This window comes from Anopheles bellator, chromosome 2, assembly GCF_943735745.2.
Source record: "Anopheles bellator chromosome 2, idAnoBellAS_SP24_06.2, whole genome shotgun sequence".
Classification (NCBI taxonomy): Eukaryota; Metazoa; Arthropoda; class Insecta; order Diptera; family Culicidae; genus Anopheles; species Anopheles bellator.
Window position 1 is genome coordinate 21,159,519 of NC_071286.1, and position 20,341 is coordinate 21,179,859.

At 49.5% G+C, this 20,341-nt stretch overlaps 2 protein-coding genes across 2 annotated transcripts; one reads left to right on the plus strand and one right to left on the minus strand.

The window, feature by feature from the left end:
* Positions 1–15,586: 15,586 nt before the first annotated feature.
* LOC131212805 (UDP-glycosyltransferase UGT5-like) lies at positions 15,587–17,518 on the plus strand. The gene is made up of 3 exons (XM_058206829.1): positions 15,587–16,524; positions 16,589–17,034; positions 17,102–17,518. The coding sequence occupies exons 1-3, from the start codon at positions 15,685–15,687 to the stop codon at positions 17,379–17,381; spliced, it is 1,566 nt and encodes a 521-aa protein (XP_058062812.1). The 5' UTR covers positions 15,587–15,684; the 3' UTR covers positions 17,382–17,518.
* On the minus strand, positions 17,470–18,305 carry LOC131212806 (uncharacterized). The gene is made up of 2 exons (XM_058206830.1): positions 18,114–18,305; positions 17,470–18,017 (listed from the first exon to the last, which is right to left on the minus strand). Exon 2 carries the CDS (start codon positions 18,015–18,017, stop codon positions 17,586–17,588), a length of 432 nt encoding a protein of 143 aa, XP_058062813.1. The 5' UTR covers positions 18,114–18,305; the 3' UTR covers positions 17,470–17,585.
* Between the last annotated feature and the right edge of the window lie 2,036 nt (positions 18,306–20,341).

Sequence of the window (20,341 nt, forward strand, 5' to 3'; positions counted from 1 at the left end):
TGACAGCGCCCTGCATTGGAGAGGAAAGCCGGGCGTGTTCCGGTGGTGGTCGTCGTGCCTGCGGAACCTTCGGACAGTGAAGATGAAAAATCGCTCGCCCTTCGGAGTCGCTGGCCGGTGGAATGCAACGGTACACGGGAATTTACACATCACCGGCACTGGCACGTGATAAATATCCGGAATCGGACATTATTATTTTTTTATTTGTGCACCACACACCATGGAGCAGCACGTGCCACGTGGAGCTCCCAGGATTCCCCACTCGGGCCATGATGACGGAGGGAAACGGAAATTCCGGACCGTTGCCAGCGAAGCGTCGTAGCGAATCCTATTTGTCGGGCGCTTCGAATCTGGAACTCAGGGGCGTTTGTTGTTATACGCTGTACGTTCACGCGCCCATGCTAAGGATTTGCAACTGGTGGGCCGTCGGACGTGCGTGAGTGTGTGTGGTGTGGATGGCAAATCAAAACAAGCTCCTCGCAGCCCCAGAAAACACGCCCAAACCTAGGGGAACCGATTCGCTGGTTGGACAAATCTAATTAAGGTCTCGGATTAAATATCCAGCGACTCCACGGACAGCCGCCACGCCACAATGCTACCGCGGTGGACCTGCCAAAACCAATCAGAGATTACCGGGCCTGGTAAGCTATTATTATGTAACTAAATATTCCAATTCTGCACTTTATCTGTTCGGAGTGCGCGTTGATTGCGGGACGTGGGCTGCGGCTAAGATGGTCGCTGCGGCTGACAGGCGGGAAACCGCAATCACAACGAAGAAGTCGAACATCCGACCATCATTTCAATTAGCTTCGGATGGCCACGGATAATGGGATGATGATGCGTCGCAATTTTATGGCACTTTATGGCACATGAGTTTTCCGCCTTCACGCTGCCCACACCGACGTCGACATCGATACGGTTTCTTTATACCACCGCGACCACGGACACCTGTTATTCCCCTTGGGAGCGCCCGGAGAGATCCCTGGCGAGGGCAACGCGACGTGACTTCTTGCAAACGCCTTCAGTCCGTAATTAAGGGAGCAATTACGTTTCCTCTCTCTCTCTCTAAACTATCACTAGCTTTTTCTTAGCATCTTAGCTGGATCGCCAAGATTGGCCGGAACGAGGCGGCTCACTTCACTCACAGCCCGTCGAACACCTTGCGGCAGAGTTTCACGTGATCTTGCTTGAAGCCCTCCTTGCAGGGCACGGTCACAATGACGCGATGGTGTCCGGGCTTACGGTTTGGCGTCACTTCGGTTGAGCACACCACCGTGGCGGTTGGGCAGATGGTTTTGCAGCCCTCACCGTTCGCGTGCCGTTCGCAGCACTCGTACTCCCACTGGCAGTTCTCGTCCGGGTCCGCGACAACCATCGCCGATCCCGTCACCGAAACTAGGACAATCGCTAGAAAAGTCACTTTCATTTTGTGGCACATTAACAGAACGGCTATATTTTGTACTTCGCAGTTACACACTGAAACTGAACTTCGATTCGGCGGTACGATCGATTCGCTTCTGCTCGATCGTCTACTGAAGTTAACGATGCTACGCGTGGCACGCAAGCGCGATAATGTGCGAGCTGAGTGCAAATGCCTTCTCAGAATGATGCTACTTCTCGGACAATCGTTGCGATAGGTGCGTTTCGGTTACGAAAAAATCCCCGACTGTCGATTGATAAGAGAAGCCAGTGCCTTGACACCGCCTTTACGGTGCACTTGGAAGATTGACTTGTCTGTCTTTTTCATTTCAATTTTTAACATCATTTTGTTGTTCGATTGCTGTTGAAGGATCCGTGTGGTTAGAGGACTTGTGAAATCCATAAATGGACTTAATTATGCAACCTTTAGTCCCCTTGTGGCACATGCACCACATGAAATTACTACTCCAACATCTCAGCAGGGTTATGTAATGTTTCAAAATGATCGCAGTACCAATCGATGACGTAAATGATGCACGACACTCGGCAAACACAAATCGCAATCACAGCGCCCACAAGACATATTAACCTGACCCACAGAAAAACAAACATTTGTTTAGAAAGCTCCGGCGGTTAAAGACTGCTGGCCGGGGGAAGAAAACCCAAACGAAAAGAAAGTTTGCTTTCTAAGCCCGAGAGCCGACCGTCCGAGAGCGAGTGGCCCCTGTTTCGTAATGGTCGTTATCAGATGCACAAGTTATTCAATCACTTCCACCAGATTGAGCAGATTGTCGGCACGGAACGACTTCCGGCGATCTTGATTTATTCCGTTTGACATTTCCTGGGCCGGACCGGCGAACGGAACACGTGAGCACGTTGGCCTCCGCCGCCGCCGCCGGTCCGAGAACGGAAGGCTGGCAAATTCCGGGCGAACAAGAAATTCATTTGCCATGCGATTTGAATGATTGATTAATTTGTATATTTCTGTCCCTAGAAGCGGGCGGGCTGCTGTCAGCTGATGGCGGTCGTCACCGGAGCGCCGGGGTCGGGGTTCGGCTCTTTTAGCTTCGCCCAGCGGGGCTTCGTCTAACTGCTGCGGGGTCTCGTTTTCGATGCGCGCGAGTTGCACGTTTGGCATGCAGTTGTGTGTTAAATTTTACTGCCACGAAGACATTGATATTTGCTTCTGTGATTGGAATGTTTCAATTATGGCCCGGCGATGCTAGTGGCGGGAAGCTAGTTACGATCGGGAAGCACTCCGGTCCGACACTGCCCGTGTCGAGAGGGTCGAACGATAGCTTTAATCGATACCAGCGTGCCTCCGTAGGGGGTGTTCCGATGAACGAGAGATCCTGAGGGCTAATTTTGACCCTGCTACACCCTGGTAGCAGGTGTTGGCCCCGATACGAAGCCAATCGCTCGTCGTTCCGTTTGATTGGGAAGATTTTTTCCAATTATCCAATCCACTTTCGAGCAGTTTGATAGTAGTCATACCGGCGCTCCAGGGCGCGTGGCGACCAGGTCAGTCGCATATAATTTTAGAAAGCATTCGAAAGTGTCTCACTGGCCTTATGCAACCATCGTTGTACTGCAAAATTCTGCACACGTTTCGTGCCAATCTACTTTCGATGTTGCATTTTCTGTCTGTCACCTGGAACCGGGAAACGTTCCTCTAAAATAGCGCCTGAATGTAGGCAATTTGAACGCCTCGAAGGAAGGTTTATTTAGCAAAGTCGGTTGAAAAACAAAATTGCAAAGTGAAATCCAAGGCAGAACTGTCGGATAAAAACTACCACAAATCAGCCATAGTGATGCTGCCACAGCCAATGTTAACCGACCTTAACAACAGTGGCGCACAATTATGTTTGGTTTAAAATTATAAATCAAAACTCGAACCGTGAGCCGTGCGCCGGCAGTCAAGCGCTTTTCTATCCGGGCTGGCGGGCATCAATGGGCTTACGGTGACTGAGTGACAGGCTGTCGGGTGGTGACTGAAATGCTTCGACCGTTGGATTACAGTTTTACAATTTTTCATTCCGCAGCCGTTCGATTTCAACATTTCCTTCTCCTTCAGGCGGTGGACCGTTGCCGTAGAATGGATGATGCTCTTTGGTCGGCCGGCGTTTACCGTTGGCCGTTTTTGATTTATTCGACAGCTTGTTCATTATTCTTCGCACTACGACCGTTGCACGGCAGCCCAGTGGATTTTGTGCCGACCCTGGTAAGATCCTGTAGGAAACTGGTCGACGTTGGGCGGTTTCGTCCAGTGCCGTGACGGAAATTTTAGCATAAAAGTTTGTTGGCTGTTTTGACGGTGGCGACGGAATTGACAGTGCTTTTGATATTGGTTGGCATCATGACGTGTTGACTACTGCGAAAATGGATCGTTGTGGAAAGCAGAGGCACACAGCGAAATAAAGAATCAAATACAAAAGTAATTACAAGTTAGAAAATCGGCAGACAGTGGGGAGGTAGTATAATGATATAACATTGCATGAAAAAAAAAAATACAAAAAAAACAACAATAATCGATTTTTCCAGCGTTCATCTTTGATAGTTTAGTTTCGCGCCTCTGATTTGTGTAAAAATTCCTGCGGAAAAACTTCGCACGTATGGTCGTTGGAAAATCAGTTTTGACCACACCGGAAACTCACCATGCAAGCAATCAACATTGATTTGTGGTCAACCATTTCATTTCATTTGCGAACCCACGGGTCGACGGGTCGGTGATGAAATTTTGCAAACGAATTCTCGTGAACTGTTCGGCAGTCGCCACGTCTAGCGCCGGTACCGGTGACGTGGCAGGACATTGCTTTTCGCGGCCCTGCTGCAGTCCGTTAACTTCCGTGTTGACTGATTGACTGGTGGTGTGTTGGGGCACACCGGTTCCGGTCGATAAATGGTGCGGTCGTTGGTTCTGAGCGTTTGTGTTTCGGTATTATTATGTGTCAAACGATTGGCGGTGGCCCGAAAGTGGCCTACACGCGCAGCAAAATCGCCGGGAAAGGTGAAACAAAATAAATTGCAGTCGTCGAGGGTGATACATCTAACAACGCGTCCTTCCTGAGGGAGGGTTTATTGTGGTCGACTTGGCGATTTGTGGACTCTGCTCGGTTTCGATATCCTACACAAAACAATCATGTTGTTATAGATTTTTTCCTCCAATATTTACATCTCCGGTTTCGCAAACATATGCTCTGCAATCCAACACCTAAACATCGGAAATAATCGACAGCGGACTGCATCCCAAATCGATCGGTTCGAAGATTGAAGGAGAAAAGTGTCAAATGCACACAGGGATCTCATCGTTGGCCGTCGCTCCGCCCGTCGCACGGTCTCACATATCCAGCATCCGGCCATCCTTTATCATTCCGTCCTTGAAGTCCCCGTTTCCTTCGCTTTATTGTTGAAACATCCTGGTTTTTTTTTGTACGCTCGTGCTGTGTGCGCCACATCGGATTGAAGGCTTGATGCTGGGTATTTGTACCCAGGGTTTTCTGCTTTTTTTTCAATCGTCCGCATAGTCGTGCCCTTTTCAAGGACAGATTCAACATTTGCCACCTTTCACACCACGGATCGGCAGGATCGAAACGGGAAAAGAGGCAAAAACCTTCAATCGATTTCTGGCCCGAAAATCGGGAATGTTACGGTCCGCACGGATCCAGCGCACTGCCGACGCACAGCGCGGGCAAATCAATGTCGGTGATGTAAAGGAAAATTAATCAAATAAACACGCGGTACTGAATTTCAATGACACGGAACGCGACGGTCGGAGTGGGGTCCGATCGGAATTGTCGAAACACTGCCATCGGATTGGCGCCCCGCGGTCACTGGGCCGTGCTCTGGTGTCGTCCGTGCCGGATGCTGGCGGCCGGTCGATTAGGTCGCTTGCGGAAGGGAAAAATGAAACATTATGTCGCTTTCCGTCATATATTGTCAGCCCAGTTTCAAACGGTGGTCGATCTGCCGGCCATCATTCTTTGGTGAAGTTGAATCGAATGCTATGGGCATCAATCAAATCGCGCGAGCTACGATTCCCAGCGGACGGCTGTGGTGGTTCCCATGCGCGCTCAGCCTAACACAGCCGTAATTCTATTGTGCCAATCTACGCAAGATAATCGATAGCAACGCAAATGTTTGTGTTATGTCTGCGAGTTACCGTCCGCTGACGAGGAGGCCGAAGATGTAATGCTTATCGCAATCGTAGCGCACCATACCGTTAAGCGATTAATTTAATAAGCTGATAGTGAGAGGAAAAAGTGAGAACAGTGTTTTCTTAACGCTCGTTTGTGTACTTTAAAGCTTAAGGTGCTGCTGACGGTCTGCGTGCAGCAGAGTGTTTTGTTGAGATAGTGCTGATATCGTAGTTTGATGCTATTACAAGTGTTGTTACCTTGTTGCCTTTGGTAGAAAAATGAATTACTAAGCTGAAACAATACGGCCCCCGGATATGATTTGTGGGAGAGATGTTCAACTCATCAGTCAACCGTCAGTTAAAGAGACCGTTGCCCGTTACATTGGTTGGCCAAAACACGTTCAGATGATTTTGTAAAGCATGGATTATAATTTGCATATTTAGCAAGTCGTTTGGTGTTCATTAAAGATATAATAATGATGGGTAAACAATGAACGGCGATGGATAATTTTTGTGCATCTTAGTTACTTCCAAAGAAATATCAAACAAAATCTTTCCTGTGATATTGGGCTGTTTGTTTCCCTTTGTATCTGTAAAGCATGCATTACAATGTGGTTCATAAAACAAACACCACACTCAAAAAGAAATTTGCACATTGATGAGTAGAAATTTTAACTAGTCTATTGATTGAACTAGCATACTTTTTCTAATGTTCTTGAATTGTTGGAATGAAAAAATTAAAATGATAGAAAACTACGACAATCAGATACATAAAAGTCATCGTACTGTATCTTTGTTGTTACCAGTTTGAAAATATTTTCAAACATGACTGCGAATGACTTTTTTCTTATTTATCATTTATCATTTATTTAGGCATTTTATCAAAACTTAGATACGAATTTACCATGCACTTCAAAAAGCCGACAGCCTGTTCGACGGAATTCTAAATACTTTCTAATCGAAGGGATGGATGGTCGGTGGACAATGATGTCGGTTGTCATCATCGGAGAAACGTGCAAGAGTTCGAACACTTACGGGAAGTTGATTTATTTTAGAATTAGTTTAATCGCTACATTTGAGAAAATCGGTTCTTTTCATTCACTCGTTTAACAATAAACACCGTCGAAAGCGGTTGCTCTTGAGTAATTCTCCGATTCCTAATGAAACTTTCCCGCGGCACCATCTGGAATTGGAATCTAATTCCGGTTCCTTTCGAAAGCCAAACGTTCGCTCACCTGTAAATGTTAAGAAACTCCCGTCGTTAAGCAGCTGCGTCCCAGGGGCAAGGCGGAGTGCGTCTCTTTCGATCTCCTATCTACGACCCCCGAGGCCACTACCGTTCGCGCGATAGATCGAGCGCAAAAGATCTGTCGGTTAAATCCTTCCAATCCTCGGGCTCCCTATCGCCGGATGTTTGATTGAGTCGCAGTAGATTGTGGCGCTCCGGGCGCATCACCGATGCTGCGTATGATAGGTTAAATTAAAATTTATTCCAACCCGGGCATCCCGGGGAACCCCTTCCGTGGCCGGGACGACTGGGAAATTAATTGAACGCACCATTGTGTGCTGATGGTGACATCAAAGCACCTAGCGAGGACACCTGCGCCGAGCCCGCCGCTGGAATAACTTAATTCCACGGAAACCGCACCAGCAATGTCGTCGGCACACGCATCCTTTCGGATCGGGGATCGGGCAGGGCTTTGTAAGGACGAACCCAAACGGGACTAGCGCATGCAACCGGAGCGAGCTCTGTCACCCATGGTAAATCAGTGCCGGATCCCGGAGCCATCGTTCATTAGACGGAGAAGCGTAACATTATTTGGGCAAAATTAAAATATCAAACAAAAACTCGGCCTGGTCGCCCTTCGGGCTTCGGCCACGGCGGGGCTTATTCATGGCCAAGCGCACCCTCCCTAAAGAGAGTATGTCATCTTCGGTGCGCGGTACATGCACGCATCAAATAATTGTCACTAGTAATAGCATGAGTGATTGTCGTGATAAATAATGCGCTCCGGGCCGCCCGATCGGCGGATCCTTCGGGGCTGGGACGCTGGCCAAAATTTATGAAAAAAATCTCATTCTGTCACTGCCTCTCTCTCGCGCGTTCCATATCATACGCAGGTCCTACAGGCTTCGTGAAGGGTGACAGAAAGTGCAGAGAAACAAATGAAACCAACCCTTGTCGGCAAATAATGGGCGACTCGTCCTCGGGCAGGGTTGGTTCCGCGTACACGCAATGCGCGTCGCTTGTGTGTGGGTCCGCTTCGCTTAATGTCCTTGTGTCACTCGATTCGGTGAGGGGGTTATTTATGAAAACCACGCCTAGACCGGCTGGCTCGTCATGGTTCGCGTTCGCCACACGCGTTAAGGGTTGCCAAGCGGGCAGATTTTGGAGCGCGCATAGTTTTAGGCGCACCCGGGACCCAGTTAGCGGAGGGTAGAAGTTGTTGGTATGCAGCGGCCGCCACATCACGCAACGCACTCTCGGATCCTGGGTCGGCCTGCTGCGATACATATGTTTTGCTTCCCGTCCCGGCATCGTCCGTCGTGCTCGAGTGCCCGGCCGGGAATACCAGCATATGCCGGGACCACCTTCCGGTCGGCAGCAAGTGTCGATGCGTGAAATGCGTTTTGATAGGGATTGGAACCGGGTGGGGTGGCGCGGGACGCCGGAGGGGAAATGTGAGAATGGCGGCCTCAGCAGGAGCAACATTAGCAACAAACATAGGATCGGCTTACACCGAGGGAGTTTTGTTGAAGCGCTGCCAAAGGCGAACTGCACTCCTGGATGGTAAATAGTAATTTAAAACCTAGATAAATTTCCGATTGTTGACGAATCAGCACGCAAGGGGTGGGTGGCGGAGAGCCGAACAATGGGAGCCGATCGGAAAGGGGCCTCTCGTTCGCCGGCAAACTCGGCTGGCCAAACAAAACCCGGATTACAATTACATGCGAGCAGAGACAAAACGAGGCTTTCCGGGTTTTGGTCGGGTAGTGTTTGGAACGCAACATAGAGCATGTTAGTAGTTCCCGGCGAGGGGGCCAACCCTATTCTTCTTGGGTGCGGGGATTTTTGAAGGATTAGCAAAGATGTTCGGCAGTAGGATTAGGGCCTGTGCGCACCGTGGCCTTCGTTTAGCTCTAACGCAGGCTTACTGAGGCGCTCAGGCACGACCGAGAGCGCCAAATAATTAATTAAGCAATCAAATTGCTTTCCGTGTCAATTTAAACGTCAATTAAAGGCACTGAAGAGGGGGGCTCGAGTGCGGCGCGGCCATGAGCAACGCACAACAGTGTCCCCTTGCGGACACTTGGGGAGCGATTTGTTTAACTAATATACTGAGAAATGGAGTACTTAGCATAAAATTGGCGAGAAGTAGAGAAACTTGAGACAGTTGGTTGAAGTATAGATGGACATTATTGCATTTCTTCCAAAATTAGAACTTTGATAGTTTCATTTATAGCAATTCTTTTCAAACCTCTTCCATAATGTCCGTTTTGGAAATCCAATTTAATCGATGAGCACACAAGTAATAATCCCAGCCGTATTCTAAGAGTCCCATGAATCTATAATTCTTGTGAGTAATATAAGTGCCTCAGCATTCATATTCTGTTCTACCATTTGAATAGTTAAAATCTCATTATCTGACCGTTGTCCATTTGGTAGTACCTGTTAGCGATCTGTATATTGAGTTGAACGATTACTTTGATAGCAAATACGTCCATTACTGAAATGACATCTGGACATTGACTGGTTTTAGAGTAGTCCAGTTCCCCATGGTCGTATCGCAAGCATAAAAGGACGTGGGCGCAACGAAATATTTGTAAGATGATTTTAGTGTTAAATTTTTGAGTCATTTTCAAGAGCTTTCAAACTGAACTGTATAAATGTGTTTCATGAATTTTGTCAAATGCTTTTGTAGATTACCTTCAAATATGTTTTAATAAAAATGAATAAATATTAACTGCCTTTACTCATTATAAGTTTTAATTATTTTTGATAAGAACTAAAAGTTTCTATAATATTATATTTTTTATCGTGATGACTAAATATTTGCATCATGTTTGGAACTTAAACAACAGAACATAGAGTTGTAAAATTGAAAACCATAGTTATAGAAGTGGTTCGTTTCTCTTCAAAAATCTTTTTCATATGTAAGGTTGCAAGTACCTCGTACTTTTTCTCTAATAACCATTGTTTTCGTGATGCTAGAGGCAGAGGCATTTCAATGTGCAACATTTTCTATCATTTAACATATTTGATTGTCCCTTTTCTAGCACCACGTGCGCTTGCCCACCGTTAGAGACAATTTAAATACTTAGCCATAGCTACCTACACCGCGGGCACTTTTATGTCTCACAGCTGAGACCGAACCTGAACCGAACCGTGTTTCGGCCCAAATCCTGCCACGGTACTTGACTTAATAATTTTCTAATTACAATTTCATGCCACTTTAACGTTCGATACCGAATGCGTTGGACGTGCTAGCCGAGACAGCGATGCTTAAGACACGCTCCCTGTCCCTTAAAACGGTCCCAATTGCACAAAGCGAAACAAATCGTCCGACTTTAGGGAAAGAGAATGAGGGAAGGCTCGGGCCCACGATAATGACAGCGATTTTGTGTTGGACTCGCCGAATGCTTTCTAGTGTCTATACTGCGGGCCGTTAAATGTAGATCGGAAGCGGCGTGGCGAAGAAAGGAGCAATCCTCCAAAGCGGTTCATCCCACGTGTGCTAAGCTGGGCACCCAAAAACTGCCCCAAGATATCCAGACGGAAAACGATGTTCTGAATTTTCTCGCCTGGTGTTCCCTCTATTTGGTCCGCTGTAGGAAGGCCGAACTAGGCACACTAAAACGCCTATCTGTTCTCTCTTTCTCTCTCTCTCTCTGTCTCTCGCACACGAAAAATGAAAACCAAACAGCCAACAGTCGAGGCGGTGAAGGATATTCTTTCGTGGCGAAAATTTCTAATTATACTAAATATTTTAATTAAAATTATAACGCTCTCACATATGCAAATTATGAACTTTCCGGGCCAGCGTCAGCGGGTATTCAACCGAAACGCGGTTCACGCTGTATGGTCTGTTTGACTTCTTAGCCTTTCCGGTGTCCAAAGTTCAAACGGCGTGCCACCCGCTCCCACTGGCAGTGGCCAGCCAGACGGTCTGTAGTCTACCACACCCCCGGGCGGGCTGATCCTTGAGCCGTGTCCAGACAGTGCACCCCTTTTTTCCGGTTGAGACACTTCTGCGGAGGCCTGTCTCTCGAACGCTTCAACGCAGGATTTTCTCCGGAGTTTGGAGAGCAATACAACCGGAACGCACAACTTTGAAAAGAAGGCCAGGGAGAGAAAGAGAGAAAACGAAGAACGGAAGCGGAAGCCTTTTTGTCTCTCATCAACACAATCCCACTGCTAGCCAGCACTCATGCGTCCATTTCGGCGTGCCAATTCACGGGGAACTACATTTTTTTCTCTTCCGAGCTGTGTTGCGGCACGTCAAATGAAAACGTATGCACGAAACTTGGAGTAAAGCCGCGAGAAATCTGTACCGTTCCCCGGTGCTGCGGATCCGTACGGGGAGTGTTAAAATTAGCATATTCGTTTCCGGGCGCCACTCGAGAAACGGGTGCTTGCCGTGCCCTCAGGGGGCCAGAGAGTCCCGGGAGTAAAATACAACCAACCTTACAACAAATCGTACAACTCGCCCAACCATCCCTTGACGGCACGGGACCGGGACAACACTCTGGTGAGCAATTTTCCACGCTCTGCCCTCACGTCTGATCCTCGCCGTACGGTGCGCAGGACAACGCGTGGCACGGCTGCCTTGGTGCACTGTGTGCACTGAGGCAGTCCTAAAATTGCTTCGCAAAGCCACCGGAGCAAGGTTCATGTTTTGGGAAGATTTGCTTGTAACAATTATATGCGTAAGAAGCAAAGTACCACTTTTATCACATTAATAAACACCGTCTAAGGTACACGAAAGAAGCAATACTCTCGATAATCGATTTTGAACAATCCCAAAAAAATTACATTCCTTTTGATTACGTATAGTGCACCAAAGACTCATTCGATTTCACTGGCAAACGATTGAGAAGCGATTGAGAAGTAAATCAATCAATGTAGGAGTTCTAAGCTCTATTTGTGAGGACGTTTATACTATAACGTGCTTTAAACATAGCCTATAGGTAAATGAAGTTTAAAGGCACTTAGGCAAAGATATTCATTATGATATGATCCACAAGTTTGCCCATTAGCAACTTCGACAACACTTCTGGTTTGTGTAAAATCCTTCTTAATAGGAAGGGCGTATAGTGGAGAGAAATTCCGAAGTTGGTGTAACTTTCTTAGGCACATATCCTAGATGTTCAAAAGAGTCAACCTCAAACACGATCAGACTCCAGACTCGAGGTACCGGACCGGAGCGCATGTTAAAACTGCCGACTTGGCGTAAATCAATTAAAAGCTTAGCCAAAGTTAAAACAATGAATTCCAAACAGCAATATTTGTTTGTTTATCGTTTCCTAAACACTTACCGAACGGCCCCGATTGAATGCGCGGAGCACACAAAATGGTGGGTAAAACGAGAACAAATGTCGTCGCTTTTTTTATTCGCCCTCTACCGACTACCAGACTTCCTGTTTGCGTTCCCGGTTCCTGGCTGGGTACGATGGTGTTGTTATCGCAGGAGCGAAACGACGGCGCTCTGCTGTAAGTCGGCAGGGGCGTGCGGCGCCGCTGCCCAGGATTAGAAGTAACCCGGGGGCATAGGACGTGCAGGCATAAGTGGCACCGGCCAAGGACCCTCCCGGGGTGGGTGGAAATGGGGCCGTGATTCCTGGCTGCGTTGTCCAGGAGATGCGGGAGACGTCCCTCCGACCGGCCTCGGGCACTAGTCGGCGGGTGCGTGTGTTCTGCAGGACCAACGAGCAGGAGTCCGTCGTTAGTCGGAGTCCATTGTGCTAGGAAGCTGTTATTTAGAGCATATTGGCCGTGCATGATGAGTGTGTGCACGTGGGGGAGGATCTGGCCCCCTTCCGGGAGGACCGCAGGCCATGCAAGGACATGGCAGGACGCCGGCCGGCCAACACAAACAGCAAAGCATCGGTTCTTTTCCTCCCGGTTTTGTTCGACTCCCGCTTTTCCAATGTCGACTCGTGTGGCAAATACGGTGAAGATTAATTTTATCTCTATATATATTTACATCAAATACACGCACACTAGCACAAACATGGACGCTTCTCGAGGGTGGTGCGGCCAATCATTAGGCAAGGGCAATGGAATGATGATTGCCGCTCCTCAGAGTATATCAACATGTAATTTAGATGTTGACTCCATTTTCTCTTTCTCTCTCTCTCTCTCTGACTCTCTCCTCAAGTTGTTATGCTGACGCCATTTTCGGTTCAATTGTGCATAAATCAACATCATCAACCTCAGCACCACCGAAAGAAGGGTGGCTCGTGATCGGTGTTCCCCGGGAACCAACCGGAACGCTCTCGCGCGCCGTCGGTTGCCATGGCGACTGGGAGCTGTGGCCCCCTTCTGGACCTCTTCGTCTGACCTTGGCCGGAACCGTCCCCTTTCTGTGCTCCACACACATACACATACACACGCGCGGTGTGAATCATCTCATCCGATGTTGGTCGGTGGTGTGTAGCGCGCCAACTCGTCCATAAATTACATCAGATTTCTTGTTTACGTTACTTTACTGGCTTTCTCTTTCATCACTCCCTGGGTGGGTGGGGACAGGCGTGGCTGGGGGCTGGACGGGGGTGGCTGAGTTGAGGTCGCCGCCAGAGCCGTTTACTAGCACTGCCTTAACGCCCTGTCTCGGCGGCGTTCTATTCTTCTCTCTTGCATTGCTTCCGGGGATCCGGAACCGGAACAGATGAACGAGTGCGCAAACATAACGGGGTGGCCCCCACCGAGCTGGGAGTTTGGGGTCCCCCGGAGGAGCGTGCAGACAAGCGAGCAGCGTTGGGAGGACTTCGCTTCGCTGCATCCTTGCGAGAGGCGCTTGGCACTCTGCTGCCTGCTGGGCGAAGGCGTTAGAGTCCGTTAGAGGAAGTGAAAAATTCAACCCAAACACACAACCAACGCACGGGACGCCCCCTTAGAAGACGACGCAAACATCGGAAGGCAAATAGTGGCGACGCGAAGATGCACAATTTGTTGTGATGTGCTTCGGTCTGTGACGAGGCCGCACATGACTCTGAGCCCTGGAAGCCGATGCTTGGGCGCTGGCGACGACAGAACTCTACGCGTTAGTACCGAGCGGAACTGTATGTGCTGTTGAGAGCATAACATTTGATGTGGTATGTGTTCGGAATGTTTTGAAAATCTCTGTATAAAGAACACAAAATCTAATAATTGCAGCTGTAATTCTGAGTTTAATACTGCTTCTTGAAAGCTTATATAATTTCTAGTAATGCATGTATATGAAAAAAAAAAACTGTTTAATAACTGTTTGAGTTTATCAATTCATACTGTTTACTAGTATTCAACATTGTGTTCAATATAAATATTGTGGTGAGCAGGGAAAAGTTTTGAGATCTGTAATAAACACTATAAGAAATGTAGAAAAAAATGTAATAAATACTAATTTACAAAATAATTTTAATTACTGAACAAATCAGTGTAAACTGGTAAAGCTAAAGTAATTTAGTATTTCTGAAACATTTATATTTGTCGACAAAGTAATCAAAATAAGTCAAAAAAGATATACAGAATTTTATAGGATCAAATGCAAACCTTTGATTTGAATATCTTTGTCTGATATTCATCTGGCAAGTTTCGACGGAGTTTAGCGAATATTGTGTAGTTTAAGTAGATCTTATATTGTGTACGCTGTATTACCTATAATAGATTGGTTTTGTGTTGTATTTCTAATGCAAGTTTGACTCCTTTAACAGTAAATTATTCAGTTTGTTTGTTCGTAAAATTTTCTTTCTTTTTTAAGTTTTTTTTGCAAGTTTGCATGAGACTATGAGGTCATTGCATTGCTTAATCATTTTTACTTTTTTATCTTTAACAATTGCAGGATAGTGGCTTTTCCGTTGAGCATCCGTCTGCGCTGCACCGAACAATCGGTTTCTAAGCGAAAGACGTTAGTTCGAACCCTAACAATTGCATCAGCTGGATTGTAAAACTTAAAGTTGGTCCTTAATATAGCTCTTTCCGTTCTAATACAATCCTTCCGCTCTGCGGAGCGCAAACCATCGAAAAGCAAAAACTACCCAAAAGCCAATCTTTTGCGTAATACTTCCTCAAAATATTTGCGAGAAACATAAAAACCGATCCAGATGGTGGCCGAGGATCTACGAACGCGCCATGTTTACACGGGCGTCGATAATTGGCGTTCCCGTTAGAGCTCTTAGCTCGTCAAGTTGAATCCGAAGTACCTGGCCCGGCCACAGCCAACAAAAACCACAACAAAGTTGACGGCCATACCGGGCGTGATGGCGATTTTTTGCGGGGCGTCGAATTGATCGAAGAGAACGCGCTAATAATAACAATCCACGAACACGTCCACACGGTGGTGGCGGCGGACGGCGGAACCGCTCATATCATAGCCCGTTCGGGAGGGGGGTTCGCCTAATCATTGGGTTCGATATGTTGATCGCGCTCGATTAAACACAGGGCCGCTGTGTGCGTGACACCGCTGGGGGACAGCATGCTTGCTCGGGGGGGAGTCGAGCAGTAGGAGCATTAGGCACTTCCCTTAGCATAACTCGCCGGTTCGGGTACGACCACAGCAGTGTGGCGGGTGGTCACTCAGCTGTGACGGGTCCCACGACGGATCGGTGTTTGTTCGATCGCGTTCGCGCTATAATCAACGAACCAACCCAAAAAACGATTTAGTTAGTTGCCCAGATTGGTGGCCGTCGAATGTGCGACGACCTGTTGAGCGACATTCCGACGAGCGCTGGTTGGCAGTGATAATTGTCGCTCGAACGCTGATAAGATATAGCCCAGCCCCGTTGGGGGGCAGTCACGTTGACGGTTGCCTGGTTCCGACTTGGATCGGTTAAAGCCGGCTGCGTGAGTGAAAACAGTGGTCAACAAGCGTACTACGTCAATAACTTCAGTCGCAGACGGTGTGCGTCGAACGGATTTGTTGACGGGCGCGATGGCGCGATTGTGGATGGCCTCGGTGGTCCTGGTGGCCACGGCGTTGGGCGGAGTGTGCGGCGAGAACATACTCTTCCTGCAGACGATCGCCTCCAAGAGCCACCACATCTGGAACCGGCAAATCTTCGACCGGCTGTACGAGAACGGCCACAACCTGACCATTCTGTCGTTCGAGAAGGAAGAGTCGGTACCGGGCAAAACGTTCCTGCTGATGGAGGACTTCCAGCGGCGGCTGATGGCCATGTTCGCCGACGGGTCCGTCGATTTCTCTACCTACGAGAACACGTTCAGCAACATCGTGAACGTGTACCAGTACTACGAGGTGTCGAGCCAGCTCCTGCTATCGGAGCCGGCCGTCCGGCGATTGCTCGAGTATCCGCGCACGTTCCGCTTCGACCTGATCATACACGACTTCACGATGGGCCAGTTTTTGCTCGGCTTCGTCGAACACTTCCACAACCCGCCGCTGGTGGCGCTCTCGGCGTACAATATACCGGCCTATACGCAGTTCCTGGCGGACGTACCGCTTCACCCGACGTACGTCCCACACCCGGCGTCAACCTTTGGCCAACAGATGAGCTTCCTCGAACGGGTGAAAAACACCGGCTACTGGTGGTTCGACATGCTGTACCGGCAGCAGTTGTTTATGCCGCGGGAAAACCAACGCATGCAGCAGCTCTTCGAGAGCACCAACCTGACGCACGTGAAGTTGTTGGAGCGCCGCGCGGAACTGGTGCTGGTGAACAGTGACCCGGCCCTGGACTACTATCAGCTACTCCCCCCGAACGTGGTGCAAGTGGGCGGATTGCATATCAAGCGACCAGATGAAATCCCCCCGGTGAGTGTGGCTCTGGCCACTGGCCGATTCCGCTCCACTAACCACTTCCCGTCCGACCCGACAGATGATGCAACAGTTCATCAACCGCGCCAACCGGGGTGTCGTTCTGTTCAGCTTCGGCACGAACGTGCAGAGCGAAATGCTCGGCCCGGATGTCAACCGGCAGCTGTTGGAGCTGTTCCGCAGCATGCCCGAGTACGGGTTCATCTGGAAGCACGCGAACGCGGACGGGATGCTTATGCCGGCGAACGTGCTGATGACACCGTGGGTCCCCCAGTCGGCCGTGCTGGCCAACAGCCGGACCAAGCTGCTGGTTAGCCACGGCGGGTTGCTCAGCCTGCAGGAGGCAGCCTGGAACGGTGTGCCCGTGATCGGGATTCCGTTCTTTGCCGATCAGTTCTCGAACGTGCGGCGCCTCGAGGTGGCCGGCACCGGCCTGGGCATTCCGTCGACCCAGCTGAACGGGGAAACCATGCAACGTGCGCTAGATAAGATTCTGAACGACCCCGGGTAAGGTGTTGGAGCCTCTTCCACTCTAACGACACCTAATGCGTTGGCCCAAACTCCTTGCTTGCAGGTTCCGGGCGCGCACCAAAGCCCTGTCGAACCTGTTCCGGGCCCAACCGCAACCACCGCTCGAGCGGGCCATCTTCTGGATCGAGAAAGTGATCGCCAACAAGGGTCTACGGTATCTGCGGGCACCGACGCGCGCGATGGCCCCGTATCAGGTGTACGGGCTGGACATGCTGGCGGTGCTGCTGTTGATCGTGTCGGCATGCTATCTTATCTGTAAGCGCTTCCAGAAACCAGCGGCCACGGGTGGCCAACGGGCAACAGGCAAGCGTAAGGCGGAATAAATGCGCATCCTGGGGTGGATGGGTCCGCCCTGAATGGTGGCGGCGGCACACGACCAGTGACAGCAACCAGACTCGCGGCTCTGCGGTGTACATACATTACGTTTATTTCGCTTTCGTCCACAAACAACGGGGTGGCGATCGGGTGACGGGCGTTGGTGGATTCTGCTTAACCTAAGGTTTATGGCACGTAGGAACTTGGTAGGATCAGATGTGCGTCACGGCGCCACCGTGCGACGCCATCGACGCCGCGTACGACGGCGGTGGTTCCTCGGGAGGAAACAGCTTGCTTATCTTCTCGTACGACGGCGGATCGTGTTCGCTCATGACGGTGTCGTACGTCGGTGGCGGGGCACCGTCCAGGTAGGCGAGACCCCGCTCCACGGTGTAGATCGACGGTTGGTCCGGCTGGGGCCCGGCCCACAGACAGTTGCCGACCCGGTGCGTCAGGTAGACCGATATCATGATGCAGATCAGGAAGAAGGCCACCGACAGGGCCGCCATGATGATCTGGCTTTCCACCTTCTCCGTCCAGCCGGTATGGGTCATGATGTAGTCCAGTAGCAGTGCCACGACGACGAGCGAAGGGATCGTTATCAGAACGATAGCGAAATCAATGATGCACTGCCGCAACTTCATCTACGGTGCAGAGAGAGAGAGAGAGGGAAAGCACTATCAACATCACGGTTCCACTGCACTTCCGGTTCCGGGCACTGCTGGGTCGCGGTCACTTACGGTGCTACATTTTGAATCGCCAAGGATATGAGGTGATGAGAGTCTGGCGTTCGCCGCACGTTGGCAGGGCCCGGTTATCGCACTGCGGCTGCTGCTGTGTCGCTGAGGCGCGCTTCCTGAGCACAGTGATCATCGGTTACTGCTGTCTGTCCGGTCGGTAGCCGTTCGCGCCGTAAACTGCCAGCCAGCCGGATCCCGTTTAGCGAATGATAAAATGCCAATGCCGTGCCCGAGATAAACCTCGGCGTGTGCGATGGTCCCCACCATCACAGCAGGCCGCGATCTTGGATCGCAGCAGCCATCGCGCTCTCGCTTTCGCTCTCGCCGTAGGTGTCTGCGAGGTTTGGCACTTGCTCTTCAGAGTGTGCGCGGGTGCCATCAGTACTCGGACGACGCTCACACTGTTGACACAGCGATTACGCACTTCGTTCGTTTGCACTGCCGGCCGCCGTTTAACTTCCAGCGATCCGAGACAGACAGATGGTGCCCACAGCGTCGCAGAGCGAGACAGCGCGAGAGGGTGAAAAATGTCGGTGGATTTCACAGGTACCGGGCGATCCGGGAAAAAGCGGGCGATAAACGCGGAAATGTAGAGCACGGACACAGACACGAGGGGACAGTGGTCCGCCGGCGTGCTAATTGTGACACATTCCGAATCCGTCTCAAAGCGTGCTGGTGTGTGCGCCACGCTTGTTTATCGGCAGCATCCGTGGGCAAACACTACGCTGCCGTTGTGAGTTTGAGGGTTTCGTTTGTAACTCGGCAGCGATGGACGACAACAATGGTAACACCGAGAGCCGGTTCAAACGCCGGCATCGACACCGAGCACCGAACTGGTAAGTACCGCCGGATGGCGTTGTTTTGCTGCCGAACGGTGCCAGGTCTCGCAGGCGCTGTGGCTCTGAACTCTCATGAACCTCCGGCCTGTTCCGGGATCGGTTGACAGACACTCGTTCGTGGTGGCACGTGCCCAACCCAGCCCGCTGTGCGCTAATTGGCCTTGAAAGTGAAATTTCGTGACGTACACCCGTGGCCGATCGAATTACGCACGGCCTGGCCGCTGAACCGGACCGGATGCGTAATCCGGGGAAAGTGGCACTCCAGCTTCACTTTCGTAAGGGCCGTGCCCTACCCTCTTTGTTTGGCCCCAACCGTTTCCGGAATCACCTACAGTACTGCTCTGCTTAAATTACGCAGCTAGCCGGACTCATCGAGTAGGTTGGACGATCGAATTTTCCCATGACCCACAATGAACGGTGTGCGCCGGGGGAACCGGTGAGTCAAGCGGTAACCCCGGCTCGGTGACCTATATGGGGCATTCATATTTATAGCACCGTTGTGCCCCACTATTGCGGAAATGCATTCGGAAAATCCACACTCTTTATCGTCGGGTTTGTTTTTGTTTGAAACTTTGTACCAGCAGTCGAGCAGTTTAAATATTCGAGCAGCTTGTAAGCGAACCGCGTAACGGTATTTCGAAAAGGTTGCAAATTGAAGCATTGTTTCCGTGCATCTGCACAGTTTTCATCATTGTTTGCCAACGGCTTAAACAATGCTTACATTTGCGTAGTAGCGCTTTCAATATTGTTGATTTTTTCGTTCCCTCTTTTGAATGTGAAATCGTGAAAAGAGCGCGCGCAAGGGCCTATCGTACTGAACAGTTTAATTCGCGGGAATGATTTTTAATCAGTCGATGATGTTGTTTGATCACCGGGAAAGAGAGTTATGCTTGCTGAGCGCTGCAACTGTGATGAAAGGGACGTTGAAATATCGGAAAAATGGACAAGCGATGAAAGTGTTTCCCGGAAATCGATTGGTACTTCAGAGCGCTGTTCTATTTGTTTCTCTCTCGTCTGTAAACTGATGGTTCGCTCGGTTAAAGATCAGTAATCTAAACAGAGAACCCGCTATGGATTGCCAACAATTGGTAGCAGCAACGTTTCTTTGATGTCTTGTTTTTACACAATTAAAAAAAAAAATTGGATCTCAAACTAGCATAACAGTTGCGAATTTCTATTTCGAATTGGGTGCTTAAACTTCTTTCATTTGTGGCATTTTCAATTAAAACTCAATTACATGCAAATATTTAATTTGCGATAAGTTACGCTACTCTAAAATCTCACCGTGGTGGTGAATTGATTAAGATCATAAAATTGCCCAATTATTGCCATCGTTTACAGTCAAAAATTAATCTGCTGGAACATTACAACAATTAGCCGTGAGTCATA

Excerpts from the sequence above, each read along its gene's own strand:
- LOC131212805 (XM_058206829.1), top strand. The coding sequence starts at position 15,685 with ATGGCGCGATTGTGGATGGCCTCGGTGGTCCTGGTGGCCACGGCGTTG. Across the intron at positions 16,525-16,588 it reads GACCAGATGAAATCCCCCCG|ATGATGCAACAGTTCATCAA; the intron begins GTGAGTGTGGCT and ends CCGACCCGACAG. Across the intron at positions 17,035-17,101 it reads AAGATTCTGAACGACCCCGG|GTTCCGGGCGCGCACCAAAG; the intron begins GTAAGGTGTTGG and ends CCTTGCTTGCAG.
- LOC131212806 (XM_058206830.1), bottom strand. The coding sequence starts at position 18,017 with ATGAAGTTGCGGCAGTGCATCATTGATTTCGCTATCGTTCTGATAACG.